The sequence below is a fragment of the Manis pentadactyla genome, chromosome 4 (assembly GCF_030020395.1).
Source record: "Manis pentadactyla isolate mManPen7 chromosome 4, mManPen7.hap1, whole genome shotgun sequence".
NCBI lineage: Eukaryota > Metazoa > Chordata > Mammalia > Pholidota > Manidae > Manis > Manis pentadactyla.
Window position 1 is genome coordinate 94,133,232 of NC_080022.1, and position 26,293 is coordinate 94,159,524.

General features: G+C 39.5%; 1 protein-coding gene across 2 annotated transcripts in view; it reads right to left on the reverse strand.

Moving 5' to 3' along the window:
- Positions 1-464: 464 nt before the first annotated feature.
- Positions 465-26,293, reverse strand: part of SLC22A15 (solute carrier family 22 member 15) — an 89,397-nt gene continuing 63,568 nt past the window's right edge. Inside the window, exons 9-13 of one of the 2 annotated variants that reach the window (XM_057500496.1) lie at positions 7,330-7,450; positions 5,781-5,853; positions 3,517-3,705; positions 3,057-3,213; positions 465-2,888 (exon numbers count right to left, since the gene is read on the reverse strand). In XM_057500496.1, coding sequence (XP_057356479.1) covers positions 3,124-3,213; positions 3,517-3,705; positions 5,781-5,853; positions 7,330-7,450 — 473 coding nt within the window. In that variant the 3' untranslated portion in view covers positions 465-2,888; positions 3,057-3,123. Of the gene's footprint in view, positions 2,889-3,056; positions 3,214-3,516; positions 3,706-5,776; positions 5,854-7,329; positions 7,451-26,293 lie in introns of those variants that run through there. The other variant, XM_057500497.1, reaches the window with a different exon arrangement.

The following is a 26,293-nucleotide window of genomic DNA, read 5'->3' on the forward strand; positions in this document are numbered from 1 at the left end:
GTCCAAATACCAAATGATTTCACTCATCTGTGGAGTATAACAATAAAGCACAACTGAAGGAACAAAATAGCAGCAGACTCACAGACTCCAAGAAGAGACTAGTAGTTACCAAAAGGGAGGGCTGTGGGAGGGCAGGTGGGGAGGGAGAAGGGGACTGAAGGGCACGATGATTAATACACATAATGTAGGGGGGTCACGGGGGAGGCAGTATAGCACAGAGAAGACAAGTAGTGACTCTATAGCATCTTATTATGCTGATGGACAGTGACTGCAATGGTGTGTGTGTGGGGGGGGCACTTGATAATATGGGTGAATGTAGTAACCACAATGTTGTTCATGTGAAGCCTTCATAAGACTGTATATCAATGACACCTTAATTTTAAAAAACTCAATAACCAGGTACGTTCAAGGGACTCCTTGAGTCTGTAAACAATAATAAATAAATAAATAGAGAGATAAATAGATAGATAAAAAATACCTGTCCAGATTTTATTCACTTTAACAGTGCCCAAGAAACTTTCATTTGCTTCTAGTTTATTTTCTCATCTTAAAATACTAAAGAATGTCTACATTGCCTGAAAGCAGCCAAATGACAAATACTACATTTTCAATGGGCGATTTTTAACTCACCAAATCAGGAAGCTGCAATACAGTTTTTTCAACATATACATGTGTGCCACAGTTCTTGACAAGCTATTACAAGAATTTTGTCCCTAGAAACCCTGGCGTTTCTTATGTATCTTATATTTTCCTTGCAGCTTTGAGGAGAAAAGAAATTAGTTTTGAATACAATAAAAAAGTTAAAAAGGATACATACCTTTTACAAATGGTCTGCACAAAATATGTTACCTATGAACTAAAAATTTTCCAATAATTTAATCAACGCAGATGTGTACAACACAAACATGTACACGTGTACATATTCTCTACAATCAATATTCTTCAACAGGTAATATCAAAAGGAAAAAAATCTGTTCTTACAAAAGGCAGTGGAATGAAAAAACAGTAATTATAAACTTCCAAAAGACCATCTAGAAAGAATGAACATTTAGTGACACATCTGACATGAGCAACTCACCTTATTAAGCAACATGTGTTCAAACTGTGTATCCCTCCCACCCTTCTTCCACCCATAGCTGGGAAAAGAGGATACCCAGGAACAGAACTAGTGGAGTCTTCATTTATTTAGTCAGAGGCAGAGAGAACCCTAATGCCAACAGAGAGATGGACTCCCAAATGGTCTTCAGATAAAACAAAGCCACGCACTGGTCGTCTCTGGGTGTTGGGCCAATTGGTGATAGCCTTTTTAACTTTCAGTTTCCAAATTGTCTATAATGGGATGTATTGTTCTTCTAATACAAAGAAAACTCCAACCAACCAAAAATCACGTATGTTAGTTAGCTGTTCTATTTTTAATGCCTGACTAGTGAAGAAGAGTTTCTAAGTGTCTTCATTAAGTTCTTCTTTTCCTCTCCTGTTGGTAGCAGGGTCTCCATTTTCCAGAAAAGACAAGCAGGATTCTGGGGTTTGGGGGGTTTGGGTCAGATCTGTCTGGGATTTATAGAAATGATAATAGAAGGAGTTTCACAGTTTTCATGATGGCTAAAAGTAGTAATATTGTTGAGGTCCTTACTATGGCTAGACCCATGTTCTATGCACAGCAGAGAGAAATAAACAGTAGTAGAGATGACCCATATTCATGAAAAGCCCAGTACGTAATCAGGGGCAGAAAGACATAAAAATAACACAAAGGTACAGGCTGATAGTGCAAACCAAGAGGTTAATGTAGAAGAGGACAGAGAGAATCAGAGCCAAGTGAAACCTCCAAGGTTTCCAGAAGTAGTCTCAGCAAAGTTTCTTTTTTACTTCTAATGCAATTTCTTATTCTCCAAGAGGTTAGCAGAAGTGGAAATCTGAAGACACAGAAATCTTCCTAGTTGGGAAAGTGACCTAAAGTTATGTTGCCCAAGCTTGGTGGTGCCAGGCTGATCCTCTTATTTGAGATGACATTCAAGTTTCATAGGGAAATATTTCCAGCACTTGATTTTAGGAAACTAAGTATGATTTTGATTTACTTGAAAGTTGGTAGTACTTAATGAAATAACAGCATTTCCTGTGAAATTACTGTGCTCTCCATTCTGGCCAAACAGGCAGGGGCTCATCAGGGCTACAGGAGTTCAAGTTCCTAAATATTGCCCCACTCTCTCTCTGTACAGCACAGAACACAAAGCAAAGAAAACATTGTGAAAGATGATTTTCTTTATTCCTTATTGAAAATTGTGTTTTTCTTTTTAACATCCAAGTACTCAATATGTCATGTTTTCACATCCTTCTACCTTTATAAAACTTCATCATTTAGTGTTGATTTTGAGACAGATATTTTTCTGGAGGTGTGAAAAAGTGGGAACCAATGAATTACACAACTGGAGTATAGAAGGGATTTCACAGGGAGCTGCAGCCAAACCTCAGATGCTGAGAAAATGGCTTTGGTACCATTGGCTTCTCCTAGTGGATCCTCTCAGGGACAAAGGGCACAGGAGCTCAAGCCAACCATTAGACTGGGAACTGAGCTGAGGACCCACCTTCATCTATCAGGGCAAAGCTGGACGTCCTTGGGCCACAGAAATGACCTCGGTGCTCTTCCTCTGGCACAACACTGAAATGCTAACACCAACCTACCCAAAAGATTCTTGGTGAGGAGCAACTGATAAGGATGGCTGTGAAATATGAAATCTTAAGGATGGTTTATCTTATCACACTAAAATGGTAAGGAGGAATTTTCCATATCTGCCTTGAGGTCATGGAGGAAAAGCACATGATCGAACTTCTAGAAACAAAACCAGCTTGCCACCCTGGCATATGCATTTGAGCTATCTGGCCAGAGGTCATGACTTTGAGTTAAACCTGAATTTTGGACTAATTAGAAACTAGTCCCTCAATGAATGATGTCCTCTGTCATGAACTCTCTTCTCCAACTCCCTTTGTGCCAGGAAAAAAAAAAAAAAAGAGTCAGTCCACACGGAGGACGTCTATGTATGTTCAAGCCCATCTTTCAGTGACTGTCTGAAGTTGCCCAGGAGCAGCTGCTTTCACAGAGGCACAGAAGAGGAGGAACCCAGGGCTTCACATGATCATCTGAGTCTCTTCATCAGCATCATAAAACTCCTCCTCGTCCTCACTGTGACTGCCTAGGGTGCTCTCCTTATCCACAGACTGAAACGGGAACGGAGGAAAGGCTGGTGAATGTCAGCACACTCCTAAGATGAATGCTACTACCTCGCGTTCATCTGACACACAATCTGTTCCCCTACAAATTAGCCCCTACGGCATTCTAAGAAAGCTAATGAATCACTGATGATCTTCATTTCTATGAAGATCAGCTGCTATTAATCCCACCTTCGTTTTCCAACAGTTTTGCTCAGTTATATTGAATCTAACCAGAACATTCTTTTTTTCTCTAAAACCTATCATCATCCAAGTGGTAAATCTGAACAATAAAGACAAATACCGCCATACCTCCGGGGGAGCCAAGGTCTGTAATGATACCGCTGCCTCCCCCAGCCTCCGATATGAATACACCTGAAGGTCGGAAAACGTCTCCAGCAACGGACTGTTAAGGGTTTCTGGCAATAATAAACTCAGGAGGCCTGAGGTTAGGCTGGTGGCTCCAAAGACAATAAAGGGTAAGGACCACTGCACATATTTCTGTGGGGTCAAGGAGTGGAATGAAAACAAACAAAACCTCAGTGTTAGTTTCCCAGCAGATGACATCAGCAGTCTGACTGCAGGAACTGCCAGATTTACCCCCCCAGTTCATGCCCTCCCATTAGATTGCACTGTAAACCACTTCTTCCCCATAGAGAATTAGCTGGGAAATCACTGAGTGACCCCGCAGGCACACAGAGACGGGAGTGTGGAAATACTAGGACAGCACAGGTATGCGGACCAGAGCAGCGGGCTGCTCCGTGCGTGGGGTGGGAGCTGCAGGAGCAGCAGCCTTGGCTGTCCCTGAGCAGAGCAGGTCTTCACGGCCAGGATTTGCAGGGAATCTGCTGCTCCGCTTCCATTCTAGGTGAGCTGCCTATAACACAAATGATCTCCCCATACTCTTCACATAGGAGACACCCCAAATATTTGTTGAGGACAAACTTAAAGTTCTTAAACCTGCAATCAGCCAAACAATCCCATACCCACTCCCCGATGTACTCAGCAGCATAACTAAGAAACAAAGGGGTTCAAGGTATAAACTCCCTGCAAAGAAAAAGAAAACCCTAAAGAACCCCAACATATACACAAAGTTTGAAAACTACCTGGACTGAACATGGTAGAGGGCTGCAGATACAGGCACCGGCTATGGAGAGCTGAAAGAAAGTCTCCGGAAAATGTAAACAGTTCCTTTAAACACAAATATGTTCAAAGATAATAACACAGGAACATTCCTTGCAGGAGGTACTCGGAGGCCTTTCTGAGCTGGTTAACACCTTGAATTCCTGCACAGGAGTAGCTCAGCTTTATCATCTTTTGGCTTAGACTTCCAAATTCTGAGTAGCATCACTACTATTTAGGATGTCCCCTCAGATAATACTTCCCTGATTTTTTTCAAAAGTGAAGAGATGGTGGAGAAAGAAGAAGAGGTTGAGGAGATGGGATGGGGAGGTGGAGACAGATGGAGGGGAGAATCTCACTTCAGGCCACCTACATGCAAACATGGCCAGCAATGCGTGTGTTGTTGAATCAAAGGGACCATAACACTTACCTCCTTTCAACTTAGCAGAAATCAATAAAATTACAGGGCTAGGTATGATAAAGGTTTAGGACAGCCATCCAAAGTTGGGTGTCTTTAAGAATAAAACCCTAATGTTGGGCAATTTTGCAGAAGAGAACTAACATGACTCCTTCACAAGAAGTGTCTTGTAACCTAAAATTCAGTATGAAACATGGGGAGAGATACTCATAAAAATGAAGCATATTGCAACTCAAAAAAAAAAGGAAAGAAAGAAAAGAGAGGTTACAGTGGAATTTCAGAGACATCCCACACTAAGAAGTAGTGAGCCAAGCTGCCTGAGGAATGAAGAGTTGTCCACACACCAAATCTAGTCACCCTTCAGTGAGTCCTGGCTGGGAATGCCACTGATCAGATCAAGCAGAGATATGCATAGAGACGCCACGGGCTCTTTCACAGAACCTGAATATTTCAAAACTGGAAGGAATTTAGTGCTGTTATTTAGTCTTTCCCCCTTTCTTTTGAGTATGAAATTGAGAATGTAGAAATGCCAAAAACTATTAATAAACATACTACTAAGCATATTTCTCTTCTAATTTTCTTTCCTAAGTGGTGTGCCTTTGGGGAAGGTGTTTAACCCCTTTTAGCTGAATTTTTCATCTTTAATAGAGGGTAACAACAATGCCTACCTCATAAGGTTACTGTGAAGATTACCTGAGATAATATACGTAAAGTGCTTAGCACAGAGCCCAGCACACAGCAGACGTTTAATAACTAGTCACTGGTTGGCTAACTTATGAATGGGGATGTGAAGGGGAAAAGCTGGCACGAGCTCACTCTCCAAATACAGATGAGAAAAAATGAAGGCCTTCAGGGTAAAAGCTTCCTTGGTGAGAGTCCAGCTGCCCTAATGGATCCTTAATCTAAAAGGCTTAAGGTTCAGTTTGTGTCAGGCTGATATTAAATGGCAGCAATTCATTACTTCTTTCTACTCAAAAGCACATGCGTTTCCAAAGCAGAAAATCAAGAAAAACAAAACTAGGAGGTACAAACCAACCAGTGAGGGGATGAAGGGAGCGATAATCCCGCCAACTCTAGAGAACATGGAGCAAGTTCCAAGCCCAACATTCCTGAAAGGCATAAGAAAAAAAAAGATTGGTATATTTTAGGGGACAATTTAAAGATCCCATGGGATTATGGGCTTACTTACAATTATATATTCCAAAGTGGACACACAGGATCCTGTTAGAGCACTGTTACCTACTAGAACATTCTGAGATGCTGGAAATATTTTATAATTGCCTGTCCAATATGAAGCCACTAGATAAATGCAGCTACTGAGCACCTGAAATGTGACTAGTAAGACAGTGGAACTGAATTTTTAATTTATTTCATTTTAATTAATTTAAATATACATAGTCATATGAGCTAGCAATGACCACACTGGACAGTGTAGTTATAGAAGATGACACAGCAAAGAGCATAAGAATATTTCTTGTCAAATGTTCTCATGGGCTGTTGGGTCTTAGATCTCCTATGAGTTAAAATAACCTTGGAGAGTCAGGGCTTATGATCATTTATCTAAACTTTAATTATTAAATGATCAAGCTATAAATAGGAACTGACTGAGCATATACTCTCAGGAAACCGAGAACATTACTTTCCTGGGGAGTGTGGGTATGAAAGAGTGGGAAGGAGTGGGAATAATGGTTACAGGTAGGGTGATCACACTGCCTTGTTACCCCCGCCTGCTAACAATGCCCACACTTGCTCTCAATAAAGTGTCCCAGTTTGGACAAAATGGTCATCCTTGTTTTATAGCCAGTGGCTAGAGAAGGTAGGTTACAGGAATCCTTAGGAAATGACTAGCCAATCACTGCAATCTGGGAAAAGGGGATTTAAATTAATAGTCAGAAAGAGTCATTAGGCTTGCATGGGTAAGGGGAACAAAGGATCCATTTGGCATGATCGTCAAGAAGCCTGGGAAACTGCTGACTGAGGGAAAATTGGCCCCGCCCACGGGGGCCATTCTGCAGAGGTCTTGCTGTGTCCCAGTCCTTCAAATCTGGGGTTGTTTTTGTTTTCGGATTTATTTCACAAAATGAAACTTTTGATATTATGTCCTACTTATTAGAAATCACCTCTAACAACTCATGTATAAATCTAATACTCATTTATTATTATATGCTATTATCTTTTTTAAAAATGGACATATTTTGTGCTAAAATGTAGGCTCAGTCAGAACAGGGACCTTGTCTCTGTTTGTCATGTGACTGACACAGGCTGAGTGACTGAATAAATGAGGTCTACTGCAATAAGGAGGACGTGTGAGCACCATCTGGGTGATAGGATGTGTTTAGTGCAGAGTAGTTCTCTCATGGTTTATGTGAGAGATTTCAGCCCAAGATAAAGCTAAATTTTCCTCAGGCAAGTGGACAAACAGCAGTCTACACAGATGCTTTCTGGGCTCACACTGCTTGCTGAATCGCGGCTGGCCCTGCTAACTATGCTCCAGGTGAAATGATAGCCACACCCCTGCCGATGCAAGCCCCAATGGCAAACCACACAGGGCGCGTGCAGGAGCAGGCAGCTGGGGGGCAGCGTACCTGATAACTGTGGGGTAAAGCTCAGACGTGTAGATGTACGCAACGTTAAAGGCAGCGCTGATCGTCAGCTTCCCAAGCAGAGACAAGGAATGGCTGTTCACCACTGCAAACACACCTGTGTCTGAGGAGGACAACAGCTGTGAGGCCCTTACTGGACAGAAATTCCTTTACATAACACATTTAATTCTGAAGGAATGAGAGGCATTAATGTCGATCTCAAACAGCAAGGAGTAGAATAACCGAATGTATATTCGGAAGATTTCTTCACACACACAACACACACGCCAATATTTTCTCCATGCTTTGGCTATCCCCAGGAAAGCTTACACAGCGGTGGTGTGAGTGGCACTGAACTTGAACTCATTCCTGAATGACAAAACTCCATGAAAACTTCTGTACTGTACTGTAGTAAAGTAAGCTTCACAGAAATCCTGTTTCATCTACCACAGCTCACCTGCCTCTTCTTTCTGCCTAACCTTGTTGAGCAATCACAGACATAATGGTGGTTAGCATGTCCAGCCCTAACGTGCAAGTGGACTATGTCTGATAGACATAAGAGGCAGAGGCAAGGTCCAGAGAAACTCCTATCTTTAGTTTGCATTTCTTGGCATTGCATTAAAAGATATGAAATAATCTCATTAAATCACTAAGATTATAAAACATTACTGTTCTTTAAAGAACAAGACTCTAAATATACAACTACTTTTAATCCTTTTTGCTTCCCAACTTCTTACTTGACTTACTAATCAATGATATCTGAGTTTTTTAATGTAACATTTTTACATAAAATGCAAAGATACATTTTATGCCAGTTTATTTCTCAATCATGAAAATACTATCAATTGTCGTGTGGTCCTTTATTAGCATTGTCCTCTCTGGGATCTTACAATTTAATTATTACCTTTCAAACATATTTAACCTCTTCCCTTCAGTAACCCTCTAGCCTCTACCTTCAAAATAATAATTTTCTCCTTCTGATGAAAAAACAATTCTTATCAGCTCTGTGGTACTTTCTCCCTTCAGTATCAGACATCTCCAACAGTGCCTGATGCTCAACTTTCTCAAATGAATCAGCCCTGTAACTCACTCCCATCTGGCTTTCAATAGGATTTTCTTCTGAAACTCCTACTCTTGAAGGTCAACAGTGATGTCCTTATCCCCAGAGTTAATTGCCTCTCATTCTCCTTGACATTTCTGTCAAAGAGAAATGCCTGTCTCCTCCTTGGGACTGCATGTGTGGCTCAGAAACCACTCTTCCCTCAAATAACCCAAAGGCAATATCCTCTAAGTCCTCTGACCTCCACTGTCTCTATTTTCCAATCCATTCACTTGGCATGCGTCAGACACTCTCTTGTAGTTGCTTACTTTTCCACCTTGTCTGCCCAAAATGTACTTTTGAGTTACTTGAGAGTGAGGCAGGAAGCTTGCTTGTATCTGCGTCCCTCACAGCACCTCTCACAGTAGAATGCACAGTGATGCTCACTAACTATTTGCTGAATGAGTAAGAGGAAGGACTATGACAGGGATTAATTTAGTAAAAAGAATCTATATTCAAGCTCCCTCAACTCAGTGGAGGGAGGCATGTAATATACTCCACTCTAAAATATAAGTTTCATCTTCTCTGCTTGACTATGAAATAAATCTTCATCAACTTTAAAGATGCTGTCCCAAATAAAATGGCCCAGACGCTGCCAAACTTGACCATCTGAGGCTTTCTCTTCTTTTGCCAGACTAGTTAGAAGATGTTAGCTGTTTTAAGTACTGAATATAGTATTTAAGCCATGAGGTGCATCTGGAAAAAGAATCATGCCTTTCAGCATTTACCCCAAGATATGTGTCTGGACTTTTGAGGTCTAACAACTTCTTCAATTGAACCAATAATGAAGGCAAATTAAATTCCTCAATTATTTTCCAGAAAACTAAGTGAGTCAAGAAAAGATATTGGTTGGCATTAAAGCAAAACAAAATGTGCACATTTGCTTTATTGCAAATGGTTTTGGGGACTATTTTCAAACCATACAGGGTGGCATCTTTCAAAACTGTATGGAAGAGTGGATTGAAGATGGTGGTGTGAGAGGTGAGATAGAGAGCTCCTCCCCAAATCACATATAATATGAAAATATAGTTAATACAACTAATCCTAAAACAGCAACAGGAAAGAAGGCTGTGCTAGACTGCATACACCTGGAGAACAAAGAAGACACCTCATGAAACAGGGCAACGTAACAAAGCCTTGATCCGGTGGGACCCAAGCCCTTTCCCCACCCCAGCTCACCAGCAGGAAGAAGAGAAATGGAGCAGGAAGAGGGTGGAGGCCTAGGACTGCTGAACACCCAGTCCTGGAGATCTGCTTTGGGAGCACAAACCTACATTGCATGGTGCTCTAGAGATTAGTGGGGCTGGAAAGCTAAGACAGGCGGAATACTTGGAGAGACTGAGATTCCAGCCATTTGTGGAGGACAGGGATCCACATCTGGCTGCTCTGGGACAAAGGAAAGGTGAGCAGTCTGACAGCCTTCCTAGCAGTGAGAGGGCTGCTGAAGGTTTGCACTGAGCTTGATACATATGAAAAGGGATCTGGGCGTGCTCTGCCCAGCAGGTTGGGAACTTTCAGGAGCTTCAGGCACTCCATGGCCTTGGCTGGTTACACAGTTCTGAGGCCCCCCACTGTGATACGCAGCCTGTTGCGCCTTCCTCCTGGCCTGCTGGCCCACGCTCCCAAACCGGCAGTCCCTGCTCTGGCATCAGGCCAGCCAGAGGGAGGCCCCGCATACAGCAGCTACAGACCCAAAGCATAGAGGTTCATACCTGTGTGCTTGGCCCACTAGTTCTGACAGTGGAGACAGACACTGCAGCCGGGAAGCAGGAAACAGCTCTTCCTAATCCCCCAGGCACCAGTGCTGCTCCCCTGCGACCCTGATATCAATCCAGGGGCTGAGCAGCTTTAAAGACTAGAGCTTCTGGGCACTAGAGGGCACCACATAAAAATAAGGAATGGCAAAGGAGCCTGCTTCAAACCAAAATCTCACAAACACCAGAAAGAGGGCCAAATGAAACAGAACTCACCAACCTTCCTGAAAGAGAGTTCAAAATAAAAATCATAAACATGCTGATGGAGGTACAGAAAACTATTCAAGAACTCAGGGATCAATTTAGGATGGATATTCAATCATTAAGAAATTCCGTATCTGAAATGAAACATACAATGGAGGGATTTAAAAGCATGTTAGATGTAGTAGAAGAAATGGTAAATGGAATAGAAATTAGAGAAGAGGAATACAAAGCTAAGGCACAAAGAGGAAAAAGGACCTCTAAGAATGAAAGAATATTGAGAGAACTGTGGGACCAGTAGAAATGGAACAATATTCACAGTATAGGAGTACCAGGAGAAGAAGAGAGAAAAAAAGGGATAGAAAGTGTCTTTGAGGAGGTAATTGCTGAAAACTTTCCCAACCTGGGGAAGGAGATAATTTCTCAGGCCATGGAGGTGCACAGATCTCCCAACACAAGGGACCCGGAAGACAACACCAAGACATATAATAATTAAAATGGCAAAGATCAAGGATAAGGACTTTTAAAAGCAGCTAGAGAGAGAAAAAAGAACACATACAAAGGAAAACCCATCAGGCTATCATCAGACTTCTCAACAGAAACCTTACAGGCCAGAAGGGAGTGGCATGATATATTTAATGCAATGAAACAGAAGGGCCTGAAACCAAGAATACTCTACCTGGCAAGATTATCATTTAAATTTGAAGGAGGAATTAAACAATTTTCAGATAAGCAAAAGCTGAGAGAATTTACCTCCCACAAACCACCTCTGCAGTGCATTTGGGAGGGACTGCTATAGATGGAAGTATTCCTAAGGCTAAATAGCTGTCACCTGGGGAAATAAAACTACGGTAAAGAAAGTAGAAGAGTTAATTACTAAGCAGATGCAAAATCAAATCAACTACCCCCAAAGTCAATCGAGGGATAGACAAAGAGTACAGAATATGATACCTAATATATAAAGAATGGAGGAAGAAAAAGAAGGCAAAAAAAAAAAAAGAACATTTAGGTTGTGTTTGTAATAGCATACTGAGTTAAATTAGACTGTTAGATAGTAAGGGAATTACCCTTTAACCTTTGCTAACCACGAATCTAAAGCTGGCAATGGCAATAAGTAAATACCTATCAATAATCACCCTAAATGTAAATGGTCTGAAACCACCAGTAAAAAGACATAGAGTCACTGAGTGGATAAAAAACAAGACCCATTAATATATGCTGCCTACAAGAGACTCACTTCAAACCCAAAGACATACACAGACTTAAAGTAAAGGGATGGAAAAAGACATTTCATGCAACTAATAGGGAGAAAAAAGCAGGAGTTGCAGTACTTGTATCAGACAAATTAGACTTCAAAACAAATAAAGTCATAAGAGACAAAGAAGGACATTACATAATGATAAAGGGGTCACTCCAACAAGAGGATATGACTACCATAAATATCAATGCACCCAACACAGGATCACCTACATATGTGAAACAAATACTAACAGAATTAAAGGCAGAAATAGAATGCAATGCACTCATTTTAGGAGACTTCAACACACCACTCCCTCCAAAGGTCAGAAAATAACTAAGGAGACAGAGGCACTGAACAACATATTAGAACAGATGGACCTAACAAATACCTACAGAACACTCCATCCAAAAGCAACAGGATAAACATTCTTCTCAAGTGCACATGGATAATTTTCAAGAATAGATCATATACTAGGCCACAAAAAAGAGCCTCAGTAAATTAAAAAAGATTGAAATTGTACCAAGCAGCTTCTCAAACAACAATGGTATGAAAGTAGAAATAAATTATGCAAAGAAAATTAAAAAGCCCACAAACACATGGAGGCTTAAGAACATGTTCCTAAATAATCAATGGATCAATGACTAAATAAAAACAGAGATCAAGCAATATACGGAGACAAATGACAATAGTAATTCAACACTCCAAAATCTGTGGGATACACCAAAGGCCATGCTAAGAGAGAAGTATATTGCAAAACAGGCCTACCTCAGGAAAGAAGAACAATCCCATATTAACAGCATAAGCTCACATTAATGAAACTAGAAAAAGAAGAACAAATGAGGCCCAAAGTCAGTAGAAGGAGGGACATAATAAAGATTAGAGCATAAATAAATAAAATCGAGAAGAATAAAGCAATAGAAAGAATAAATGAAAGCAGGAGCTGGTTCTTTAAGAAAATAAACAAAATAGATGAACCCCTAGCCAGGCTTATCAAGAGAAAAAGAGAGTCTACATACGTAAACAGAATGAGAAATGAGAAAGGAATAATCACTATGGACACCACAGAAATACAAAGAATTATTAGAGGATACTATGAAAAATTATATGGTAACAAACTGGATAACGTAGAAGAAACGGACAACTTTCTAGAAAAATACAACCTTCCAAGACAGACCCAGCAAGAAACAGAAAATCCGAATAGACCAATTAACAGCAACGAAATTGAACTGGTAATCAAAAAACTGCTAAGAACGAAACCCCTGGAACAGATGGTTTCACTGCTGAATTTTATCAAACATTTAGTGAAGACGTAATACCCACCCTCCTTAAAGTTTTCCAAAAAGTAGAAGAGGAGGGAATACTCCCAAACTCATTCTACGAGCAAGCATCAATCTAATACCAAAACCAGGCAAAGACACCACAAAAAAAGAAAATTGCAGACCAATATCCCTGATGAACAGAGATGCAACAATACTCAACAAAATATTAGAAAACTGAATTCAAAAATACATCAAAAAGATCATCCATCATGATCAAGTAGGATTTATTCCAGGGATGCAAGGATGGTACAACATTTGAAAATCCATAAACATCATTCATCACATCAACAAAAAGGACAAAAACCACATGATCATGTCCATAGATGCTGAAAAAGCATTCAACAAAATTCAACATTCATTCATGATAAAAACTCTCAACAAAATGGATATAAAGGGCAAGAACCTGAACATAATAAAGGCCATTTGTGACAAACCTACAGCCAACATTATATGTAACAGCAAGAAGCTGTAAGCTTTTCCTTTAAGATTGGGAACAAGACAAGGAATCCCATTCTCCCCACTTTTATTCAACATAGTTCTGGAGGTCCTAGCCATGGCAATCAGACAACACATAGAAACAACAGGCATCTAGATTGGCAAGGAAGAAGTTAAACTGTCCCTGTTTATAGATGACATGATATTGTACATAAAAAAACCTAAGGAATCCACTCCAAAACTACTAGAACTAATACCTGAATTCAGCAAAGTTACAGGATACAAAATTAGTGCAGAGCAACCTGTGGCATTCCTATACACTAACGATGAACTAGCAGAAAGAGAAATCAGGAAAACAATTCCATTCAAAATTACATTTAAAAAATACCTAAGAATAAACCTAACGAAGGAAGTTAAAGATCTATACCCTGAGAACTATAAGACACTCATGAGAGAAATTAAAGAAGATACCAATAAATGGAAACACATGCCATGGTCATGGCTAGGAAGAATTAATATTGTCAAAATGGGGAGCCAACATGGCGGCGTGAGTAGGACAGTGGGAATCTCCTCCCAAAAACATACATACTTTTGAAAATACAACAAACACAACTAGCCCTAAAAGAGAGACCAGAAGACGCAGGACAGTGGCCAGACTGCAGCTACACCAGCGAGAACCCAGCGACTGGTGAAAGGGGTAAGATACAAGCCCCTGCCCGGCGGGACCCGAGCGCCCCTCCCCCCAGCTCCCGGCGGGAGAACAATAGGCAGAGCGGGAGGGAGACGGAGCCCAGGACTGCCGAACACCCAGCCCCAGCCATCCGGGCCAGAGCGCAGACACAGTACGTGCCCAGGGGGCCCTGGATACTGGGGGAACAGGGAGTAAGACCTCTGAGCGGGTGCCGAAGCTGATGCTCCTGTGACAAAGAAAAGCGGGGGCTTTTTGAAAGTCTTAAAGGGACAGGGACTTAAAAGCTTGACGGAAACAACCCAGGTCACAGTACAGCAGCTGGAAATTACAGGGAAAACCGGGTGCACTAACCCCCTGGGCAACAGCTCTGAGACCCCTCACGGAGGCAAACAGTCAAGCAGCACCCCCATCCATTACCCCACCGGGCGCTGCGGAAGCAGAGAAGCAGCCTGAGACAAATTCCGCCCACAGAAAGGGAAATTTCTCCCTTTCGGCAAGGCAAGACACAAAGACCCACTCTACACGCAATTACCCAACACAAGCCACTAGGGGTCGTAGTTGCCCCAGTAAAGAAAGGCCAGTAGCAAGTGAAAATTTTGGCCCTCCCAGCTGACAGTCAATAGCACCTGTCAACATGAAAAGGCAAAAAAATATGATCCAGACAAGACTAACCCAGACAGCTTCAGCATCTGCTACATCTTCCCCTGAGAAGGAATCTGGGGAGATAGATTTAGCCAGTCTACCTGAAAAAGAATTCAAAACAAAAGTCATAACCATGCTGATGGACTTGCAGAGAAATCTGCAAGAACTAAGGAAGGAGAATTCAGAAATAAAACAAGCTCTGGAAGGACTTCAAAACAGAATGGACGAGATGCAAGAGACCATTAATGGACTAGAAAACAGAGAACAGGAACGCAGAGAAGCTGATGCAGAGAGAGATAAAAGGATCTCCAGGAATGAAAGAATTTTAAGAGAGCTGAGTGATCAATCTAAAAGGAATAATATAAGAATCATAGGTATTCCAGAAGAAGTAGAGAGAGAAAAGGGGATAGAAAATGTCTTTGAAGAAATAATTGCTGAAAATTTCCCCAAACTAGGGGAAGAAATGGCCTCTCAGACCACAGAGGTACACAGAACTCCCATGACAAGGGATCCAAGGAGGGCAACACCAAGACACATAATAATTAAAATGGCAAAGATCAAAGACAAGGACAAAGTATTACAAGCAGCCAGAGAGAAAAAAAAGGTTACCTACAAAGGAAAACCCATCAGGCTATCATCAGACTTCTCAACAGAAACCCTACAGGCCAGAAGAGAATGGCATGATATACTTAATGCAATGAAACAGAAGGGCCTCGAACCAAGACTACTGTATCCAGCACGAATATCATTTAAATATGAAGGAGGGATTAAACAATTCCCAGACAAGCAAAAGTTGAGGGAATTTGCCTCCCACAAACCACCTCTACAGGGCATCCTACAGGGACTGCTCTAGATGGGAGCACTCCTAAAAAGAGCACACAACAAAACACCCAACATATGAAGAAGGGAGGAGGAGGAATAAGAAGGGAGAGAAATAAAGAATCATCAGATTGTTTTATAATAGCTCAACAAGCGAGTTAAGTTAGACAGTAAGACAGTAAAGAAGCTAACCCTAAACCTTTGGTAACCACAAACTTAAAGCCTGCAATGGCAATAAATTCATACCTTTCAATAATCACCCTAAATGTAAATGGACTGAATGCACCAATCAAAAGACACAGAGTAATAGAATGGATAAAAAAGCAAGATCCATCCATATGCTGCTTACAAGAGACTCACCTCAAACCCAAAGACGCGCACAGACTTAAAGTCAAGGGATGGAAAAAGATATTTCAAGCAAACAACAGAGAGAAGAAAGCAGGTGTTGCAATTCTGGTATCAGACAAAACAGACTTCAAAATAAAGAAAGTAACAAAAGACAAAGAAGGACATTACATAATGATAAAGGGCTCAGTCCATCAAGAGGATATAACCATTATAAATATATATGCACCCAATACAGGAGCACCAACATACCTGAAACAAATATTAACAGAACTAAAGGAGGAAATAGAATGCAATGCATTCATTCTAGGAGACTTCAACACACCACTCACTCCAAAGGACAGATCCATCAGACAGAAAATAAGTAAGGACACAGAGGCACTGAACAACACACTAGAACAGATGGACCTAATAGACATCTACAGAACTCTACATCCAAAAGCAACAGGATACACGTTCTTCTCAAGTGCACATGGAACATTCTCCAGAATAGACCACATACTAGGCCACAAAAAGAGCCTCAGTAAATTCCAAAAGATTGAAATCCTACCAACCAACTTTTCAGACCACAAAGGCATTAAACTAGAAATAAACTGCTCAAAGAAAGCAAAAAGGCTCACAAACACATGGAGGCTAAACAACACGCTTCTAAATAATCAATGGATCAATGACCAAATCAAAATGGAGATCCAGCAATATATGGAAACAAATGACAACAACAACACTAAGCCCCAACTTCTGTGGGACGCAGCAAAAGCAGTCTTAAGAGGAAAGTATATAGCACTCCAAGCATATTTAAAAAAGGAAGAGCAATCCCAAATGAACGGTCTAATGTCACAACTATCAAAATTGGAAAAAGAAGAACAAATGAGGCCTAAGGTCAGCAGAAGGAGGGACATAATAAAGATCAGAGAAGAAATAAATAAAATTGAGAAGAATAAAACAATAGCAAAAATCAATGAAACCAAGAGCTGGTTCTTCGAGAAAATAAACAAAATAGATAAGCCTCTAGCCAGACTTATTAAGAGGAAAAGAGAGTCAACACAAATCAACAGTATCAGAAATGAGAAAGGAAAAATCACAACAGATCCCGCAGAAATACAAAGAATTATTAGAGACTACTATGAAAACCTATATGCTAACAAGCTGGGAAACCTAGGAGAAATGGACAACTTCTTAGAAAAATACAACCTTCCAAGACTGACCCAAAAAGAAACAGAAAATCTAAACAGACCAATTACCAGCAACGAAATTGAAGCGGTAATCAAAAAACTACCAAAGAACAAAACCCCCGGGCCAGATGGATTTACCTCGGAATTTTATCAGACATACAGGGAAGACATAATATCCATTCTCCTTAAAGTTTTCCAAGAAATAGAAGAGGAGGGGATACTCCCAAACTCATTCTATGAAGCTAACATCACCCTAATACCAAAACCAGGCAAAGACACCACCAAAAAAGAAAACTACAGACCAATATCCCTGATGAACGTAGACGCAAAAATACTCAACAAAATTTTAGCAAACCGAATTCAAAAATACATCAAAACCATCGTACACCATGACCAAGTGGGATTCATCCCAGGGATGCAAGGATGGCACAACATTCGAAAGTCCATCAATATCATCCACCACATCAACAAAAAGAAAGACAAAAACCACATGATCATCTCCATAGATGCTGAAAAAGCATTTGACAAAGTTCAACATCCATTCATGATAAAAACTCTCAGCAAAATGGGAATAGAGGGCAAGTACCTCAACATAATAAAGGCCATCTATGAAAAACCCACAGCCAACATTATATTGAATAGCGAGAAGCTGAAAGCATTTCCGCTGAGATCGGGAACTAGACAGGGATGCCCACTCTCCCCACTGTTATTTAACATAGTAATGGAGGTCCTAGCCACGGCAATCAGACAAAACAAAAAAATACAAGGAATCCAGATTGGCAAAGAAGAAGTCAAACTGTCACTATTTGCAGATGACATGATACTGTACATAAAAAACCCTAAAGACTCCACCCCAAAACTACTAGAACTGATATTGGAATACAGCAAAGTTGCAGGATACAAAATCAACACACAGAAATCTGTGGCTTTCCTATATACCAACAATGAACCAACAGAAAGAGAAATCAGGAAAACAACTCCATTCACAATTGCATCAAAAAAAATAAAATATCTAGGAATAAACCTAACCAAAGAAGTGAAAGACTTATATTCTGAAAACTACAAGTCACTCTTAAAAGAAATTAAAGGGGACACTAACAGATGGAAACGCATCCCATGCTCATGGCTAGGAAGAATTAATATCGTCAAAATGGCCATCCTGCCCAAAGCAATATACAGATTTGATGCAATCCCTATGAAACTACCAGCAACATTCTTCAATGAACTGGAACAAATAATTCAAAAATTCATATGGAACCACCAAAGACCCCGAATAGCCAAAGCAATCCTGAGAAAGAAGAATAAAGTAGGGGGGATCTCACTCCCCAACTTCAAGCTCTATTATAAAGCCATAGTAATCAAGAGAATTTGGTACTGGCACAAGAACAGAGCCACAGACCAATGGAACAGACTAGACAATCCAGACATTAACTCAGACATATATGGTCAATTAATATTTGATAAAGGAGCCATGGACATACAATGGCGAAATGACAGTCTCTTCAACAGATGGTGCTGGCAAAACTGGACAGCTACATGTAGGAGAATGAAACTGGACCATCGTCTAACCCCATATACAAAAGTAAACTCAAAATGGATCAAAGACCTGAATGTAAGTCATGAAACCATTAAACTCTTGGAAGAAAACATAGGCAAAAACCTCTTAGACATAAACATGAGTGACCTCTTCTTGAACATATCTCCCCGGGCAAGGAAAACAACAGCAAAAATGAACAAGTGGGACTATATTAAGCTGAAAAGCTTCTGTACAGCAAAAGACACCATCAATAGAACAAAAAGGAACCCTACAGTATGGGAGAATATCTTTGAAAATGACACATCCGATAAAGGCTTGACGTCCAGAATATATAAAGAGCTCACACGCCTCAACAAACAAAAAACAAATAACCCAATTAAAAAATGGGCAAAGGAACTGAACAGACGGTTCTCCAAAAAAGAAATACAGATGGCCAACAGACACATGAAAAGATGCTCCACATCGCTAATTATCAGAGAAATGCAAATTAAAACTACAATGAGGTATCACCTCACACCAGTAAGGATGGCTGCCATCCAAAAGACAAACAACAACAAATGTTGGCGAGGTTGTGGAGAAAGGGGAACCCTCCTACACTGCTGGTGGGAATGTAAACTTGTTCAACCATTGTGGAAAGCAGTATGGAGGTACATCAAAATGCTCAAAACAGACATACCATTTGACCCAGGAATTGCACTCCTAGGAATTTACCCTAAGAATGCAGCAATCAAGTATGAGAAAGACCAATGTACCCCTATGTTTATCGCAGCACTATTTACAATAGCCATGAATTGGAAGCAACCTAAATGTCCATCAATAGATGAATGGATAAAGAAGATGTGGTACATATACACAATGGAATACTACTCAGCCATAAGAAAAGGGCAAATCCAACCATTTGCAGCAACATGGATGGAGCTGGAGGGTATTTTGCTCAGTGAAACAAGCCAAGCAGAGAAATAGAAATACCAAATGATTTCACTCATCTGTGGAATATAAGAACAAAGGAAAAACTGAAGGAACAAAACAGCAGCAGAATCACAGAACTCAAGAATGGACTAACAGGTACCAAAGGGAAAGGGACTGGGGAGGATGGGTGGGTAGGGAGGGATAAGGGGGGGAGAAGTAGGGGGGTATTAAGATTAGCATCCATAGCGGGGTGGGAGAAAGGGGAGGGCTGTACAACACAGAGAAGACAAGTAGTGATTCTACAACAGGTTGCTACGCTGATGGACAGTGACTGTAAAGGAGTATATAGGGGGGACCTGGTATAGGGGAGAGCCTAGTAAACAAAGTATTCGTCATGTAAGTGTAGATTAATGATTAAAAAAAAAAAATGCAGTTCCTATGTGGTGACCTCTAATGAGTTCTACACAATGATATAAAGGACATATAAAAGTGTAGGCAAAGGGTCTGTTTGTGTTTATACAGAGGATCAAAGCCTAATTTGGCTACCCCGAAAATGAACTAAGATACGATATGAAAAAGAACTTCCAACATCAGCACTCTCGGGAAGACTCATGACAGAAGATGATCAGAAAAAAAAAAAAAAAAAAACTTCAACAAAGATCCACGCACTGTCACAGGTGTAGATGCACTCATCCCACCAGTTCCTGGACTTGCCATGGGAAAGATGAAGGAGATATCTAAGCTGGCCTGTGCATGCAGTAAAACAAAAATTGGACTGGATCTATACTGTTGGAACTCAACCAAGAATTAGGAGAAGTGCAAATTGTAGCACTCCAAAATCTTACAACCACAGACTATTTATCGTTAAAAGAACATATGGGATATGAACAGTCCCCAGGAATGGGGTGTTCTAGTTTATCTGAATTCTCTCAGACTGTTTAAGTTCAGTCGGACAATATCCACCATATCATAGATAAGTTTTCACAAATGCCTAAGGTGCCTAACTGGTTTTCTTGGTTTCACTGGAGATGGCTGGTAATTACAGGTATGCTTTGGTTAGGTAACTATATTCCTATTATGTTAATGTGTGTGCACAATTTAATTAGTCGTTTAAAACCTATATATGCTGAAGTTACTCTACAAGAAGATATGTCAAAGAAATAATCAATCTTCCCAGGTTTTCTTCTGCCTGCTACTTCTGTAGCTTTTCTTCTTCCTACCTAATCACAACCTTTAAATAGAACTCGTGCCACATGTCGAATTTACCGAGTATCATAATTCTTCCAAGTGGTAAAGACACCTCAAGACAAATGCTGGGCATAGAAGCCACAGGGCATAAATATGCAAAGAAGTAAAAAGCTAACCTTTTCAAACGATAAGGCTTCTCTCTCACTTACCAACTTAACATTTCCCTGTATGGCCCCGGAAGATGACTGGTTAGCCAGAGACGGGTAAGATTCCTCAAGGGAGGAACAACCTAAGACAGGCACAGTCGCAGGGGGCCATCTGGTGAGAAAATGGGGAGCAGCAGAGGTGAGGCTTAGAACCTCCCCCCTCATGTTCTGAGAGAAATCTTCTGCATACATGGATGTTTATTGCCCTCGTCTAGCGCGGATTAACACATAGTCTACAGGCACACACCTGATCATCTACATTTGCTCTCTTACAACACTAAACTCTGTTTTCTACCTTTATCTCGTATCTACCTACCACTTCAGCATTTTATTAAAAATAATAATAATAGAGAAATGTGGTATCCACATATAAATCAGGTTTAAAAATCAAATGAATATTCATATTTGAACTGACTGTGTATAGTTCATAATGCATTAACAAAACCGAAAGCTTCTGTGATGACTGCCCTTGCACTGTTCACCATGTAACTTATTCACTATGTAAAAATTTGTACTCCATGTAAGAATTTGTTCGTTATGCATCAGAAGATTGGAGACTGACGAAAATTGGGCTTGGGGTGGATTAATGATTGTGCATTGAGTATTGACCCCCCTATACAGAGATTTGTTGTGGTTAACAACTATTTGATCAATAAATATGAGAGATGCCCTCACAATATATATATATATATATATACATATAAACACACTTCCAATTGTAAAATAAATAAGTAACCGGGATGTAATGTATAGCATAAGGAATATAGTCAAAATATTGTAACAACTTGGTATGGTGATACCTGGTACCTAGAATTATCATGTATATAAATGTTGAGTCGCTGTGTTGTACACCTGAAACTAATGTAATGCAATGCTGTTGTCAACTACCCTTCAATAAAAAAAAAAAAAATATATTGTCAAAATGGCCATCCTGCCTAAAGCAATCTACAGATTCAATGCAATCACTATCAAAATGCCAACAGCATTCTTCAATGAACCAGAGCAAATAGTTCTAAAATTCATATGGAACCACAAAAGACTCCGAACAGCTAAAGCAATCCTGAGAAGGAAGAATAAAGCAGGGGGGGATTATGCTCCCCAACTACAAGCTCTACTACAAAACCACAGTAATCAAGACAATTTGGTACTGGCACAAAAACAGAACAATAGACCAATGGAACAGACTAGAGAGCCAAGATACAAACCCAAGCATATATGGTCAATTAATATACAATAAGGGAGTTATGGATATACAATGGGGAAATGAAAGCCTCTTCAGCAACTGGTGTTGACAAAACTGGACAGCTACCTGCAAGAGAATGAAACTGGATTATTGTCTAACCCCATACACAAAAGTAAGCTCAAAATGGATCGAAGACCTGAATGTAAGTCATGAACCATAAAACTCTTAGAAGAAAACAGGCAAAAGTCTCTTGAATATAAACATGAGCAACTTTTTCCTGAATGCATCTCCTTGGGCAAGGGAAACAAAAATGTACAAATTGGACTACATCAAGCTAAAAAGCTTCTGTACAGCAAAGGACACCATCAGCAGAACAAAAAGGCATCCTACAGTATGGGAGAATATATTTGTAAATGAAAAATCTGACAAGGGGTTAACATCCAAAATATATAAAGAACTCACATGCCTCAACACCCAAAAAGGAAATAACCTGATTAAAAAATGGGCAGAAGATATGAACAGACACTTCTCCAAAGAAGAAATTCAGATGGCCAACAGGCACATGAAAAGTTGCTCCACATCGCTAATTATCAGGGAAATGCAAATTAAAACTACAATGAGATATCACCCCACACCAGTTAGGATGGCCAACATCCAAAAGACTAGGAACAACAAATGCTGGTGAGGATGCAGAGAAAGGGGAACCCTCCTACACTGCTGGTAGGAATGTAAACTAGTCTAACCATCGTGGAAAGCAATATGGAGGTTCCTCAAAAAACTAAAAATAGAAATACCACTTGACCCAGAAATTCCACTCCTAGGAATTTTCCCAAAGAAAACAAGTTCTCAGATTCAAAAATATATATGCACCCCTATGTTTATTGCAGCACTGTTTACAGTAGCCCAGGTATGGAAGCAACTTAAGTATCCATCAGTAGATGAATGGATGAAGATGTGGTATATATACAAAATGGAATACTATTCAGCCATAAGAAACAAACAAATCCTACCATTTGCAACAACATGGTGGTGCTAGAGGATATTATGCTCAGTGAAGTAAATCAGGCAGAGAAAGACAAATACCAAATGATTTCCCTCATTTGTGGAATATAATGAAGCAAAATAGGAAAAAAAAAAAAGGAACAAAATAGCAGCAGACTCACAGACTCCAAGGGACTAGCATTTACCAAAGGGAAGGGGTGAGGGAGGGTGGTTGGCGAGGGAGAGATAAGGGGATTGTGGAGTATCATTAGTGCACATCGTGTGTGTGGGGTCACGGGGAAGACAGTGTAGCTCAGAGAAGACAAATAGGGACTCTGTGGCATCTTACTACACTGACAAACAGTGACTGCAATGGGGTGTGGGTGGGACTCTATAATAAGTGTGAATGTAATAACCACATTGTTTTTCTTGTGAAACCTTCATAAGAGTGTACATCAATGATACCTTTACATAAAAAAAAAAAAGCCAGGCCAAAAAAAAAAACAACTGTATGTAGACACTGTAATAACAGGTTACGGGACTGCCCTTCTGAAAACTGAATTTCAATGGCATGTCACAGAAAGCTTATCATCTGAAATCCCACAAGACCCAAGTCTGGAAAAAGTCTCCCACGTGCAGTTCTGGACACTTCCAGCCATGGTCCATCTGGGGAGCCTGGGTCCAGCTGCATACCCACAGAGCACTCACATCAACTAAGTACCTCATCTGATGCTTGAAACTTCTCTCCTATGTCCCCACCAATGGAGTCTGCAGTTGTCACTTGAACTTGGGGAATTTACTCTTTCCCAAGGTAGCACATGTCCATTTCAGACAGCACTGTTTCTTAGAAAATTATTTCTTATCCTTTTTGGGATTCTTGCCTGTTGAGCTGCTGGGTTACTGATCATCCTGACTTAATGTTTAAGAAGGCTTTGTAGTCACTGGGCTGTTTCCCTGAATTCCTGATCTTGGTCTTCATCTGAAAATGAAATCAGATATTATTGGCTATTACCAATGAGTGCTCAAAGTGAACGTTTAGAAAAAATAGAATAATTTGAAAGGGAAAATTAAATTCAATCATCTTTGAAATTGCTTTCAAAATTTGAAAAAAAAATTCTCAAAACACTTACATCCTTCAAAGTACTGAATTCAAGAGGTTCTAGTTTTCTGGAAATTTTCTCAGATCCCATTTGGGGTTCCCAGAACAAAATGTCTCAGTGTGTTATATAGTCACATTTCACTGACCCAAAACAGTAAAAATTCAATTTAATCATCTACTTCATTTACTGGGTGATGATAGCAAATTTTTTATTGTTCATGCTTATGCTAAGAAGTCTTTAAGACAGCTATAGGTCCTCTACTATGGTACACAGGTTGGTCAAAGAACCACATTCATTTTGCTTTCCAGTGGATATTTTTTTCCCTTAAAGAAAATACCACATATGCACAAAGTTCTGTCACTATAGTTTCAGCCATCTAGTAGTTCATATGAATGAAATAATTCAGTTTGTAGACTTTTGTGTCTGACTGTTTTCAGTTAGCATAATTTACCCAAGTTGTTGTATGTGTCAGTAGGTGATAGTTCATTTACTTTGCTATTGTTGTTGAGTAATAGTTCATTGTATGGATATACCACAGTATGTTTATACATTCCTCAGCTGTTGGGCATTTGGGTTCCTTCCAGCTTTGGACTATTACTAATAAAGTGACTATGAACATTTGTATCAAAGTCTTTGTGTGGATCTAGCTTCTAGTTTCTCTTGGGTAAAGCTGAGTCATATGCTAAGTGTATGTTTCACTTTAAGCTGCTATTATTTTCCAGTGTATATATTTTTATCAGCAGTATATAAGCATTTCAGTTCTTTCATCATTGTCAACATTTGGTATGATCAGTTTCTTTTAATTTTAGCATTCTAATGGGTGTGTAGTGATACATCTTATTGTAGTTTTAATTTCCATTTCCTTAATGTCTAATAATGTTGAACATCTCTTCCCATGCTTATTTCACATTTTCATATACTTTTGGAAAAGTGTCTATTCAAATCTGCTGAGTTTTTTTTGTCATTACTAAACTGTAAGAGTCCATTCTATCTAAATGCTGGGTACAAGTCCTTTATCAGGTATGTTTTGCAGATATTTGCCCAATCTGAGCTTTACTTTTCATTATTAATGTCCTTTAAAAAGTAGTTTTTAATTTTGATTAAATCTAAGTTAAGAATTGTTTTTGTCCTATTCAAGAAATCTTTGCCTCCTCCAAAGTCACTAAGATTTTCTCCTATGTTCTCTTTTAGAAGTTGTATAGTTTTAGCCTTTATATTTAGGTTACCATCCACTTTAAGTTAATTACTGCATATGATGTGACATGCAGGTTGAAGTTAAATTTTTTGCATATGGATATCCAATTATTCTAACACCATTCATTGAAAAGATTATCTGTTCCTCATTGAATTGACTTGTCATTTTTGTCAAAAATCAATTGATCATATGAATTTTTCTCTATACATGTTATGATTGAATGAAACATTTTAAAAAGGTGAACAAAATCTCAGCCCCTCTAAAAAATAAAATAAAAACTAACTGACCATATAGGAAGGTCTATTTCATACTAAATTCAGTTCCATTATCTATACATCCATTCCTATGCCAATATCATGTTGTCTTGATTAATGCAACTTTGTAGTAAGCTTTTAAATCAGGTAGAGTAGTCCTCCAACTGTGTTTCTCTTAATAAAAATTATTTTGGATATTGTAGATCCTTTGAATTTCCATTAAAATTTTAGTATTAACTTATCAATATCTTTCAACAAAAAGAAGCCTGCTGGAAATTTCACTGGGCCGTGCTGAATAAAGATAGATCTATCTAGGGAGAACTGACATCTTGAACAAATATTTTCTAATCCTTGAGCATGATAATCTAATTTATTTTATTAATATTACCACCAATTCATTTCTTTAGTCTTCTTTACTTTCATCAAAGTTCTATATTTTATAGTTTTCTATAGGTCTTATACATATTTTATAAAATTTATCCCCAAACATTTTTTATTTTATTATAAATAGTATTGTTTTATTTTAAATTGTAATTGTCACTGATATATAGAAGTAAATTGTGTGTCACATGACTGCTAAACTCACTTACTAATTCTAGTAGATCTTTTTGGTATATTTCTTAAGATTTTCTATGGAGATAATCATGTAGCCTTGGAAAGATAGTTTTACTTCTTCCCTGATTTGGAACCCTTTAAT